We start from the raw sequence: 14,214 nt of genomic DNA, 5'->3' as shown, positions 1-14,214 counted from the left end.
CCCCCAGAGCATGAAGACCTGTACAAAAGAGTCCTGACACTGGAGGATCTGATTTGTTACAGTTTTCAAGTTGCAAAAGGCATGGAGTTCTTGGCTTCGCGCAAGGTATGCAGTTTTTCCAGACAATTACTGTTTCAAAGTCAGTCTGTAAAACACTCAGATACATTGAATGATATTTATTGTGTATTATTTAAGCAGTTGTTCTTTTTTAACATTTTGACAGTTGTAGGATTATTAAATCCCATATCACAGGAAGAACCTTTGACCATATAAGTCATATCCGTGTAGAACTCATTCATGTTTCTGGTGTGCTAATGAGCCTTGGGAGAGCGGATGGAGTTAATTCGGCTTTGAGTCCATTGTTGTGTAGGCGCCATAAGCCAAGATATGAAACACATCGTATCGTTCTGTAGCATAACTGATGACTGGGCCATGTGTGTAATGGTCTTAGCTACCTCACTTGTAACAATGGGGCTCAGGAAGGATCTGGGTAGAGCACCATGAACTCGTAACTTGAATCCTCAGACGTCAACCCTGATTACACTGGATGTTTGTAATCCTTTCATCAGTGTATCCACCGTGATCTGGCGGCCAGAAACATCCTACTGTCTGAGAACAACGTCGTGAAGATATGTGACTTTGGGCTGGCCAGAGACATCTACAAAGACCCCGACTATGTGCGCAAAGGAGATGTAAGTGTCTGTTCTAAAAAGCTAGAAAGCAACCAAGTTAATGATTTGGTTGTCAGTCACTGTCTGAGTGTTAATAGAGAGAGCATATTCAGCTTGACAAGCACATAACAGCCTGCTACCACTGACTTGGCAAAAACAATACAGCAGTCTGAATAAATTCATTAGTTCTGGGAAGCCCCAGAGTTTCTGGGCAGGTCAGTGTGTTTGTATGAATACTAAAGTGGAGGTCCCTGCATAGTGCATTGTGTGGTAGTTAAACCTCATCCGAACGTGTCGGTCCTCACACAGCCCAGCTGACTGGCGTCAGGAATGCCAGGCTGGTTAGTGATGTGTGTTGGGGAGAGACGCCACTCACACAGGTGAGACCAGATACAGGTATAAAAGAGGTGTCATCTCCCTCCACCCTACAGGCCAGACTGCCCCTTAAGTGGATGGCGCCAGAGGCCATCTTTGACAAGATCTACACCACGCAGAGCGACGTGTGGTCCTTTGGAGTACTTATGTGGGAGATCTTCTCTCTGGGTAAGTCGGAACATGGTCATTCCTCCCCTGACCGCTGTCTTGATTTAACTCTGTTGACCTCCCATTCTACCTCACTGACCTCAAATGGGCTCTCTCTTTACTCAGACCATTAGTGGACTTAATGAGCGTGAATAAACATCTGGGTAGGGTTCTTCTCCTTTGGCTCCATATACGTTCTCCATTTTAAGCACCGTCCAATCGGAGTGTTAAGGAGAGCTCTCTCTTGAAAGTTCAGTGTAGAGATGTAGTGCTTGGTTAGCTAATAGCCCCCTCAGCTAAAGGCTCCTCCAGATGCCCTGGCTGATAGCTGGCTTTTGCCATGTCGTAATTGAGTCTTGGGGACAGAGCGAGCTCATGTTGTCCACATGACAAAACTATTTCCATTGCCCAGTGCAAAAAACTTGAGGGAACTTCAAGTGGGAGTTTTATCACAGACAAGGACCGTTAAAAAGAAAGAATACCTCCCATTTAAAGCTGACAGTTTCTCCCCCGGCCAGCAATGCAAAGACTTGTAACCAAGCAGCCTATCAATGTAAATGTTTGCCCCCCACTGTGAAACCGCTGCAACCTTCAAGGCGGCTTTGTACGTTGGCCTATGACAGGCTATGCAGCGTGCAGTGGCCCCAACCAAGCATTTCTATAGCAAGACTCAGCATGACATATTGTGTGTCCCTGTGTCCCCGTAGGAAGCAGGAACACTGTCACGAGTGAACGTTCAAAGGAAAGAGCCTTGGATTGATTCAGGGGTTTAGGTTTGTTTGTACTCAACTTGAACTGCTGCCACAGAGCTGAGTAATCCACTGTACAGTTAAAAGTGTGAAATTGAACGTTCTTCAAGACGCGAGGCACAACTTTTCACACGCTCTCCGTTTTCCAGTTTCTTTCCTTGTCTTTGTCCGTCCTGTGAGCGCACTTCTGCACACACAAGCGCCCACACATGGACAAAGTCCAGAGACAGTGTTGCGTTCAGCCTCACAGCTCTCGCTCTCACATCTGGGCGACGTTAACTCACAAAGATAAATTAGGAAATGGAGTGAGCAGGAAAAAAAAACGTCAAACAGTGAGCGTGGTAACTGGAGTGTTGGGAGGTCAAGAGTTTGCGTCAGTCCCAAGGCGCCTGCCTGCTTATGCAGATTGTGATGTGAACATCAAAAAACTTTTGTCTTGGGGTTTCTATTTCCCTGCCTTGTTAGTTTAGGCGCCATAACCTAAACTCCACCCTGTTATTCATTTCTGACATCAGTCACAATTCACAGCCGTCAGCATATTTGTAATGAGCATCTAAAGTGGAGGCAGAAATGAAATCATGAAATAGATCATTCTAGTTGATGTCATGCGTCGAAGACTCATTGTTTATACATACAGCACAAAGTACAAGGAAGCATTAACTGCTATCTGATACCCTGTCTGGTATCCCAGACGGGTACATGAAAATATTGTTTCATGAGTCAGGACTTTTTATGGATTACATAGCGTATGTAATATTTTTCCAAACCCAACTGTTATGAACTAGTGATACAGGTTGGCTTAATATCTGTCTGTCTATTGAGATGTTTCTATATGGCTGATAAACCCTGCCCCTTTAGGGGATTTTTCTCCTCTAATCTCCTTGAAGAACCAAAGCCTTCCTGAATGGCAGATGGAAGTGTCTGATAACCTTGTCTGTTCTTTTTCTTCCTTTATCCCTCTCTCTCACACTGTCTCTCTCTTTCTCCCTCTCTCTCTCTCTCTCTCTCTCCCTCTCACTCTCTCACACTCTCTCCCTCTCTCTCTCTCTCTCTCTCTCTCTACCTCTCTCCCTCTCACTCTCTCTTTCTCCCTTTCTCTCTCTCTCTCTCTCTCTCTCTCTCTCTCTCTCTCTGTCTCTCTCCCTCTCACTCTCTCTTTCTCCCTTTCTCTCTCTTTCCCTCTCTCTCACTCACTCTGCCTCCCTCTCTCCCTCTCTCTCTCTCTCTCTCTCCCTCTCATTCTGTGCTCTTATTTTACTCTTTCACACTCTCTCTCTGTCTCTCTCTCTCCCCCCCCTCCAGGTGCCTCTCCGTACCCTGGCCTCCAGATAGATGAGGAGTTCTGCTGCAGACTGAAGGACGGCACCAGGATGAGAGCCCCAGAGTACTCCTCCTCTGAGATGTAGGGGTCAACTCCAATAGAACTCTCCATCATAGAAACAACACTACCTCACAGCTCGCTAGGTCGAACAGGAACCTGATATATATGCACATGCTTGCAGTGTGAAGAATGACCCTGTCAGGAGGTTTATCCTACATGCCAAATAGTTATTTTCCTCCCATCCACAACAAACTTGGTGTTCCTTCAAGCCTTGAAACTTGAAGAACATGTTTACCTCTGCAATCTCCCTGAGGTCCCTAGCGTCTCCTGAGGGTCATTCATTAGCAGAAGTCTTTACACAGAGCCAGAGAGGCAAGAGCAACAAAGACAACCTCACATATCGATATATCAGAGAAAAGGCCTTGTATCCAGTTTCCCTCCTTAAGCCTTTGCTGACGGCCAGCAAGGTGCTGATACGAATCAAGGGTAATCCTGCCCTGAGTGTGTAGACAAGGGAGGTTTGTAAGCTCCTGATTGGCAGTTAACTGTGGGCCATCAGGTGCAGGGCACAGATCTGTTTTCCGACGTGACATTGATGCGGCTGTAACCGAGTCAGGCATTAAAGGCTGCAGTGCGGCCCCAAGAGGGAGGCTGGGAGGAGGGGGTGGGAGGCCGGGGCAGAAGCACACACAGGGCTGGTCCCTTGGGGAGGAGAGCCTGAGGCTGGATACTCCCCCAGTGGGCATGGTCTCTGAAGCCTGATGCCACTGGTACCCTGCTGAAACCAAATATCTAGAGAAGGGGCTGCTCATTCCTGCTCCTGGGATATCAGGGTTGTCTGTATAGCATGGAGCCACATGTAGGGTTTTGGGAGGGGGGGGGCTGGGGTTGCTGTGTTCTCCAGGGGTGTGGCTGTACAAGGGGGCCTGGTCTGGCTCTCTCTCCTGGTCGTAGACTGCAGACCACATCTGAGCCTGGAGAGAGACAGCCGCAGCCTGCTCTCCATCACGATATCACAATCACCTCCTCAGCATGGTACTCATTCACATTCTCATTTACGTACCCAGATACATCTATGCGTGTGAATGGCGTTTGGTTTTCATTTGGGACCCCTCGAAGTCAGACTCTCACTTCTGGAAAGGATGACTGTTGTACTTGTGTTTTATAACTCTCTATGATCAAGAGGCGGATAAAATGTATAAGCAACTTGTGCCAACTGGAGCCAATTGAATGGACACATCAAGTCAGACAGAGAGATGGTGATTTGAGACGACCTGCCAAATCAGCCCCAGACTGGTGTCTCTCAGAGAGCAGGGGAGCAGCAGTAAATGCTCCTGGAGATTCAGACCCACTGGTGCCAAGTTCCAGTCTCAGATCTATTCCATTCTTTCCACTGTGCTTCAAAGCACTCCATGACAGTGTAAAGATATGGAAAGAAGATAACTAGATATGCTTCTGCTATTCTGCCAGTGGACCTGAAGGTTCAACCTGCCTCTTATTGAGAATCCAAGATAAGACCTTCAGATAGCCCTGGAAATGGGAAGCAGAGGAGAGAATAATGGGCTCAAGTCAACAGGAGCAGAACCCCTCAGTTGATGCAAGTCATGTGTGCGGGCGTGCACGCGTGTCTGTGTGGAGGCCCGGCGGTTCCTTTTCTGACCCTGATCCTCTGTCATGTGGAGGACTAAGAGGGCCGCTGGGTAGTGGGCAGTACATCATCACCCGAGGCGCGCCAAACCTTTGGAGGATGTCCCCCTCTGGGAGAGGAGGATGTCCCCTTCTGGGAGAGGAGGATGTCCCCTTCTGGGAGAGGAGGATGTCCCCCTCTGGGAGAGGAGGATGTCCCCTTCTGGGAGAGGAGGATGTCCCCCTCTGGGAGAGGAGGATGTCCCCCTCTGGGAGAGGAGGATGTCCCCCTCTGGGAGAGGAGGATGTCCCCCTCTGGGAGAGGAGGATGTCCCCTTCTGGGAGAGGAGGATGTCCCCCTCTGGGAGAGGAGGATGTCCCCCTCTGGGAGAGGAGGATGTCCCCTTCTGGGAGAGGAGGATGTCCCCTTCTGGGAGAGGAGGATGTCCCCCTCTGGGAGAGGAGGATGTCCCCTTCTGGGAGAGGAGGATGTCCCCTTCTGGGAGAGGAGGATGTCCCCCTCTGGGAGAGGAGGATGTCCCCCTCTGGGAGAGGAGGATGTCCCCTTCTGGGAGAGGAGGATGTCCCCTTCTGGGAGAGGAGGATGTCCCCTTCTGGGAGAGGAGGATGTCCCCTTCTGGGAGAGGAGGATGTCCCCCTCTGGGAGAGGAGGATGTCCCCCTCTGGGAGAGGAGGATGTCCCCTTCTGGGAGAGGAGGATGTCCCCCTCTGGGAGAGGAGGATGTCCCCTTCTGGGAGAGGAGGATGTCCCCTTCTGGGAGAGGAGGATGTCCCCTTCTGGGAGAGGAGGATGTCCCCCTCTGGGAGAGGAGGATGTCCCCTTCTGGGAGAGGAGGATGTCCCCTTCTGGGAGAGGAGGATGTCCCCTTCTGGGAGAGGAGGATGTCCCCCTCTGGGAGAGGAGGATGTCCCCTTCTGGGAGAGGAGGATGTCCCCTTCTGCCATCCCGCTGCTGTCCTCCACAAGTCTGGTGTTGAAATGAGCTCAGAAACTCCGCCACCACAATGGCCTCACCACAGCGTATCCCCTGAAGACCCTTTTGAAAAACAGGGGGGGGGGGGAGCGATTTATTCCCATTACGAAGCAGACAGGAAATGTGGTTCAGATTGTGCAGCCGTACAATGTGTCTACAGCCCGTCCCCCTGACCCCCTCCTCCTCCTCGGTGATGTGTGGGCCAGAGCGGTGATGGTGAGGCCCTGGCCTTCCTGTCACTGTTAGGAGACGCTCCACCTGGTCAGGGAGCCTCACCAACGTGGGAGCCAGGGACATGCTGCTTCCTCAAGCCTGAGTGGGACTGAGCCTCCCTTCACAGCCAAGGTCTGAGTCTGGGTGCCCTGAACCCAGATGGGAAGGTTAGCGGTGAGGAGGCAGCGAGGGGGGGGGGAGGGGGGAGCAGTAATGAACCATCTGCTTTTTACAGTAATTTTCTCCGAATTCCAAATTGGCTCAATCTGGTGCCAATCAGGGAAACATTATGCAGTTAATGGGCACCTGGCTTTGTTTACCTAAAGCTAGGAGCTGGAGCTTTCAGGGGGACGAGGACGAGGAGAAACGGGATATGGGTCCATCAGCAGAACGAGGATCTCATTCACCAGCCTGCGAACGAGAGGGAGACTTGATTGAAACTGCAGCCTCCGAGCTCCGTCTTTAGATCCGACGGGACGTGAGCTACAGCGTCCACTGTCGTAGGAAGTGCCGGGCAGCAGAGACGCTGACAGGCCGTCAGAGACCTGAGGGGGCTCCCTGCTCTCCTAATGTTCACACACCAGCATGGAAGCAGAGAAAACCCAGAGACCGAGTCCACAGAGTCTGTGGAAAATAAAGGATTCGATGTATCTGAGTGTATGAGATGAGAGTAGATGGAGAAGTGGCTCACCAACAGGTCAAGTCTGTGTCAGGCTCCACATGTTACGGTCTGTGCGGTGATGAGGCCCAGTGCAGCTGGGGTAGCTGTCAGTCAGAGCTGTCCTGGTTGTGGGACAATGAGTGGAGGAGGCTGTCTGTTTCCACCTCACTCTCACCACAGCTCAGAGGAGCAACTCATAGGCTTCCGGTATATGGTTATCTCCAATGTGAATAGGAGGGATTCCATGAACATGGAATGGATATGTGCTCCAGATGTTGAGTGTCATGTACTGTAATTGTATGCGTGTTTGTGTCTGATTCAATGTGATAGATGAAATGATGTGTGTTTTTTCAGATACCAGACCATGCTGGACTGCTGGCAGGGGGAGCCGGGGGACAGGCCCACCTTCATGGAGCTGGTGGAGAGTCTGGGAGACCTGCTCCAGGCCAGCGTGCAACAGGTGAGACAGACAAACACACCCATTGACTTCTTAAGGAGCCAATTATGCCTGTCTGTCCGCCCCCCGCATCTGTCTGATTGTATTATTTCAAACAAATACAACTGAGCTACAATACATCTGTAGCTTAAGCAATAAACTCATTCGAAACGGTGTTGCGACAGAGAGTATATGCCTTCGACCGCCACAAAACAGCAGCCTAAGCATCCGCCCTTGTTTCGCCTTTGCAAAGCCTGAATTAGTCACTCGGACTGGAGGAGATGAGCTGGTGTGCTGCTCACATAGCAAACATTCAGGAAGCCGAGTGTCTGTTGTGACTGCCTGAAGACTATGCAAGGGGTGGGGGGTCTCTGGCTCTGGGGGGTGCTTAGAGTAGCAGGGGGGAAGTCGCCATCAACACTGTCTCTCGGCTGCCTTTGAACAAGCTAGAGTTCACCCTGAGAGGAACTGCACTTCAAAAGCTTAGGAAAAACTGTTGTACTACTAGCATGACGTGAGATAAGCGGCTGTGTGTTTGAGCAAATGTGCTTGATTTGAGACTGTAGTTCTTCAGGTGGGGTGGGTTGTAAATTGTAAAAATAAATAAGAGAACATAAGAGCACTGGCCATATATTAGGACTGTAACATCAGCTATGCACTAGGGATTATCCTATTTCAGTACAAACTAACTGATCTCCTGAGATGTCCAGATGATAGAAGATGGAATAATTCAGTTGGTTGTGACACGGAATCCCTGTAATCCTGTGATCCCTTTCTTCACATTACAAGTGATTCACTCTTTCACCAGCCTCAAGCATGATTGATTAATATAAACAACACATTGATACAAAATACATAAAATCCCAGAGAACAGTTTGAAGTAGGGATGGGGCTGGTTTTGCGGTAGAGGAACAACAATGACATATTAAGAAGAATGGAAATCCAGATAAAAGTAGGAAAGCAGCGATTAGGATCGCTGATGGAAAATTGGCCCGTTTCCCCACTGGGAACAATAAGTTTGGATTAAGTCATTAAATGCCAAAACATGTTTTGTTGGGTTTACATCTCAGAGAGAATGGTTGAGACAATAAAGAGCCCTATAGTATAGCCATGCTCCCAGTGCGACTTGTTCACGAGGCCACGCTCTGGTCTAGAGAGTAAACTAGCTGCAGACACAGTAAAGTGGACACGGGGACTGCATTAGCCCAGACTGAAGCGGTCATTTTAAAGTCTTGACTGCCTTAAAGTCATAAGGCAGTCAAGCCAGGCAGCTCATCCCATAAAACACACACAGTGGAACATAGCATATCGCTCAAGCTAAAAGCCATCGCTGTGGGAAACGGTCCTGCCGGCGCAGAGAGCACAGCAGAGGATCTGAGCTCTCCTCCATGAATATAGGTCTGTCACATGGACCTCCTCTGGTTACTGACTGACTCAGGTCTTTCCAGGCTACCGGCCCGCCTGTCTCCTGCAGCATCACCACCTTGCCTCGTCTGAGGCCCGCAGGCATTCCACCTTGGATTTATTAGGCGTGACCCTGGTTTCTTTGGCCCGCTGCCGAGGCCGTCTGCAGGCCTGGGGTGTTTGTGTAGCACGCAGGCAGCATTGCCCCATATATCCCGAAGCTTCGCTTCTCCTCACATGTGTTTTCTGTCATGCCGCAGTGTATCAGCAGCCCGTGGTCTGACGGGTTTTGTCTCCTCGTTCTGTCTTGTACAGGAAGGGAAGCATTACATCCCCATCAACACCCTGCTGCCCCAGGAGGCAGACGCCTCCAGCCCGACGCCCTCCGACGAGACGTCCACCCGGCCGCTCTCGCAGCGCGACTCTGGGGGCAACTGGTGAGGACGGGGGGGGAGGAAGGGAGTGGGTGAGAGGTAGGGGGTGAGAGGGAGGGAGCTACTGAGAGAAAGGAAAGGAGGGAGGGTGCGAGAGGTGGGGAGGGAGGGAGAGAGAGTGAGGAAAGTAAGAAGAAAGAAAGACTTTGAACACATCATGTAATCACACATACAAATTGTTTACTATTCCAGCAAAGGAATTGAGGTTTTTGGAAAGTTTGCTACACTGCAGAACAGAGCACAGTATATTTTCACTCTCACTCTCTTCTGTACCTTATCCAAAACACACCACATTCTGCTGTTACGTTCATGTGGTGTCCAGACCTGGCTGTGAGAGGACTGTATTTAGGTCTGTCGTCAAGAACAATGGAAACCCTGATTGACTTTTGATAAGGAATATGTGCGCTGGCAGTCTGTTGGCCAGAGAATCTGTAGCATTGTGGCCCCTTCAAGGAATTTCCTCCGAAACCACAGACCCCTGGTTCTAGATTTATGTCTACTTAAGAAAATATTTGTCAAGCCTTTGTATTTTCCCAAGTCCTACGACTTTATTATTGAGAAGGTGTTGAAATGCATTAATGACAGTTATCCTGTAAGTTGAATTGAGCAGCCTGTTGATTCGCAGTGTTGAACAGTAAAATAAATATGGTGTCTCTGACACCATTTAATTGTTGATTGAATTGATAATGTTACGGCTGTTGTGTTTTTCAACTCCACTTTTTGGCGCCTGTATTGGAATGTACTGACGTGAGCGGTTTTAGATGTTTTGGGATCTGACTCTGAAATCTTCCCACTCCAGGAACATTAAGATCCGGCCAGCTAGTGTGAAAACCTTTGATGAGGTTACTATGGAGAATGGGACAACTGAGAGCAACGAGGTAGAAGACTCAAACCCCTTGCACTTACAACCACCCCCAATTAGTTGGCAACAAACATCTGACATTTCAGTGACTGGAGTTTGTTTTTCTCTGTTTCTTTTTTGGTACTAACTTTCCATTCACCATATGTCTCTCTCTCTATCGCCCCCCTCTCTCTACCTGTGTAGGGGAGCCAGTCCGACAGTGGGATGGGCTTGTCCTCTGATGACATGAGCACTCTGAAGCGTCTGGAGTCGCTGGCAGGACGACCCCTCAGCATCATGGCCCTGGCGTGAGTACACCTGATCCCCCATTATGATGTCCACCACGTGTCACTGACAGCACAAACACACACACACACATCCACTGGGATAAGCAGTGTGCTCACCAAGCCCTGGATACCCACCTGCTGGGCTGGAATGTAGACGTTGGGATTGACGTACACACACACACATATTACACACACAGTCTCTTTCACTCCTCAAACGTCAATGAATGGTTTTGCCTTTTGTCAAAAGAAACCATGCGAGAGATTCAGAGACAGAGGGCTGGTGAGACAGACCTTGCCCCAAGGGTATGACCCAAGACACAGACAACAAAAGTGGAGTGGAATTGTCTTCGGGTGTTTTTAGGAGGTGCACTAAAACTCCTAAAAAAAGGCAGCTTGGCCTGATTGAGATATCCTCAGACCCTCCACTTACCAAGTTGTTCTTTAGCGGTTGAACGGAGGCCGTGTTTCACACCCTGTAGCTGCCTGGTTTAGTGTTGGAAAGTGAAGATATCAGATGCAACCACCAGTACACCACATTTGGAGCAGAGCAGATAATGCAGGCTCAAAGATGATGTTAAAATCACAAGATAACGTTCCATGATGGATGTTTCCCCATTGACAAGAGCCATGCGCTCTGTATAGATTATGTATGTCTGATTTATTGTAGGGAACAGCAACCTATGGCAGGGTTCACCTTCACCTTCAAGGTCAAAGCCCTTGACTCCACCATTGCACAAAACTGAAAACTTTTTTTTGTAACCTACAAGAAACCGTAATCATGACCTACGCTGAGTTAAAAACCTTCAAACTCTCACATTCCGAGACGTCATTTGTTTGTGTTAGACTTAAAGTAGAGCAGCAAGACATATGAAAACAAGCAAGTACAGCTATCAAGGCAAACCAACCCAAAATGCCAAATCCTAAACTGTCAAAACAAGGACATGAAAACATCTGTGAGAGGAGTGGGGCATGAATGTATGGAGCTGGTCTCTTTCTGCGTGATTAATGACACTCTGGAACCCTCAAAGAACATATCACAAGGTCTCCCTTTGATTAAAAACATTCTGTATCCCCTTCCCTCAGCAACCATTGTCACACCCACACACACACATGCACACACTTTAATACAGCCCTACTTTCTTGACGCTGCATGATTCATCATGCTGGGAAGGGGGTACTGACAGTAGGCACAGATCTACTCAGACCGCCTGCCCTCCCAAAATGCTATCAGATATGCATAACGTTTGGTGTCTACACTATTGTTGTCTGGACTTGACGCACGTATACAAATGGATCTAATCAATTTTAGAATGTAATTTCTTCTACAGTGTAATTTCTCCAGTGGGTCTATTCAGTGGAGTCAGTGAAGTGTGAGTTTTACCCCACTGGCCCCAGCAAATTCAGGGAAGCCTTAGGAACATGGACACAATGGAGAGTCATTAGTCATATTCTGATCATTTACAGTAACAGAAGTAGTACACAGCAGGAAGACAGGCGTAGAATCATGGATTGCATCACTTGTGTCTGCAGTCAACCGTTTTTCCTCAAAACGTGACCAGAAAATAACTTGTGGCCTCACTTTGGAAAAAATACTTGGCCCTACTATTGAACACAATGATTAGTGTTATATTGTATAAAGTGGTTTATTGTCTGTATCTGTCTGGTAAACCCTAACTCTGGTGCATCTCTTTGCCTCCAGGATGAAAGCTGTGAGTAAGAGCAAGGAGTCGGTGCTCACGGAGGGAGAGAAGGGGGAGAAGTACTCACCCCCCGTCCCCTCTCTGGACTTCAGCCTGAACGACTCGGCCCTGGACCCTGGCCTGGAGTGCCACAGCCCGCCCCCCGACTACAACTATGTGGTGCGCTACTCCACCCCACCTGTGTAACCCCCCCACCCAGCTACTACGACCCACCCACCCGACCACAGCCCAGCCCTCTGCCCTGTACAATCTGACTTATAGCCTTAGGGACTTCTCCTTTGTTTCCTGTGTCTGGACTTCACAGCAAAGCATCATAAACCACCACAGCCTCCTTCTCTTTTAACATCCTTTTCAGTGTTTCCTCTCGGGTCAAGTCTTGAGAGAAAAACAAGTTTGAGAGACGCTATGGTGGGCTTGTTGCTAGGACTGTGAGACAGCCATTGCCTACTCTACTGGAGAAAGAGAGCTCTGGAGTCCTAGACTCCTTAGTTCTGCATGAAGTCTTAATGTCCGCCTGTCGATATGTGTCTGTCTGTCCAGAGATCCATCCACGTGCTGCTGGCCTCCTCCATTCTCCACTGTGATACTACAGATACAGCTAAAGACAGACTCAGGTATTCCTTCAGTCTACTGTGAACTCAGTGAAGTGCAAATGAATGAAACAAAATCCCTTGATGTATTAATGGAAGGTTAATCGGTAACCGAGGGAGGTGTTAAGGAGCCTGTAAGCCTTACAGAGATTAAAGGAGAGGGTTTGATTGAGGCGCTTTTAGTTTTTAGTGATGCCATTTTATTTCTGTACAAATATTCTATAGATTGGAAACTGGAAAGTAATTTGTTATTCTATTATTTTATATATTTGTCATTAATATAAGTTTATGGAGATAGTCCGGTCAGAATGTGGATATTTTTAAGTAGTATTCAGAAATTTGGCTAAAACCCATGAATTTTGTAAAAAGCGGTTCGGAATAGTATTGTGTAATGTGTGAGGCATCCAGCCATGTCCAAGCCTCTTGATCAGTTTAGATCAGAACCTGGGACCTTACGGATTCATACTTAACACTGCATCTCTACCGTGAAGCCATTTTGAATGAAGAGTTACATTTGGATTCCTTCTCCTATACTGATACGGTCCACCTCCAGAAGAAAGCAACTCTGCATATTTCTGTTACGGAAGAGTGAGAAGGGGAAGGGAGAGCGATGATATGAGAGAACCACACAGAGTTGTTTATTTTATTGTGTACAAAGCTAGTAAGAAAAATGTTCTTAGATTAGAATTTAATATGAAGTGTGTGACTCTGAAAGCACTAGTCAAATAAACTATGCATACTTTGTTTAGATTATAGCGTTAGGTTGTTACTTATTAATCCAGATCACATTTTACTCACACTTTTCACACTGGAAACTTAACCCAAGGGTTTGGACCAACTGCCACCTCAGTAACAAGACATTAGTAACAGTCCTGTGTTTAATTCTAGATTTATATACTGTTTACACTGCTGTATAAACAATAACTACATAAGCAAAATGAAAGAAAATACTGTTGTTTGCAGGAATATGTATAATGTAAATATTATATTTCTGATCCATTGTTTTGTGTAAAAACTGTTACTATAACTTGCAGGGCAGGCAGGAATCCTAAATGTGTTGTTAGAACCAGGCTGGGGTGCGTTTCCCGAAAGCGTCGTAAGCCTAAATTGATCGTAGAATCCATCGTAGGACGAATCTTAGTTTTACGGGCCGTTCCTAAAGACATCGTAGCTAAAGTGTCTCTTCAAAATTCGTAACTCTTGAAAGTGCATACATTAGCCTACTCCTTACGAGCATGTTTGGGAAACGCACGTAAGAAATATCGATGGTTTCGTTTTTTGCTCGATCGTTGCTACGATCCATCGTTATCGGGAAACGCAGCCCTGGTCACTATACTGGTCACTGTTAAACTCTCTAACCTTTAGCCAATAACTTTGACCCTGGAGCCTGTTATCTCTCACATGAAGAACAATTCAAAGAATTGACACTAGTGGGGTCAAATGTATTCCAGTCATACCAGGTAATAGTCCAGCTCGTGTTTTCTCACACATAGGAGAGTAGCAGGCTTCTGCTTATCAATCAGTAAACTGTAAGGGTTCAACCAGTCCAGTATTCCATGGTTTAGTATAAACCATTTCCCTTGATCCATAGATATTTCCAAATTCATCTTTGTTTTTGTGGATTGATTGGTGGTTGTGTCCATTGTGGAGAGGAAAGTGTATGCACTGATGTTTTCAAATACTGATTTTTTTTACTCCAAATGTATTTTTATTAACCATGCATAAGAAGTAAGTGAATAAATAAAGATTTATATATTTATACATT

The 14,214-nt window shown here is 47.6% G+C and overlaps 1 protein-coding gene across 1 annotated transcript in view; it reads left to right on the top strand.

The window, feature by feature from the left end:
* kdrl (kinase insert domain receptor like) overlaps nt 1–14,214 on the top strand; it is a 43,431-nt gene extending 29,217 nt beyond the window's left edge. The window contains exons 22-30 of the mRNA XM_062475750.1: nt 8–105; nt 570–692; nt 1,103–1,214; nt 3,245–3,344; nt 7,112–7,217; nt 8,913–9,034; nt 9,831–9,909; nt 10,077–10,180; nt 11,859–14,214. Coding sequence (XP_062331734.1) covers nt 8–105; nt 570–692; nt 1,103–1,214; nt 3,245–3,344; nt 7,112–7,217; nt 8,913–9,034; nt 9,831–9,909; nt 10,077–10,180; nt 11,859–12,045 — 1,031 coding nt within the window. The 3' untranslated portion in view covers nt 12,046–14,214. The remainder of the gene's footprint in view (nt 1–7; nt 106–569; nt 693–1,102; nt 1,215–3,244; nt 3,345–7,111; nt 7,218–8,912; nt 9,035–9,830; nt 9,910–10,076; nt 10,181–11,858) is intronic.

This window comes from Osmerus eperlanus, chromosome 13, assembly GCF_963692335.1.
Source record: "Osmerus eperlanus chromosome 13, fOsmEpe2.1, whole genome shotgun sequence".
In the NCBI taxonomy this organism is placed as follows: Eukaryota; Metazoa; Chordata; class Actinopteri; order Osmeriformes; family Osmeridae; genus Osmerus; species Osmerus eperlanus.
The sequence above is the reverse complement of the archived record's forward strand: the minus strand, read 5'-3'. Positions and strand labels throughout refer to the sequence as shown.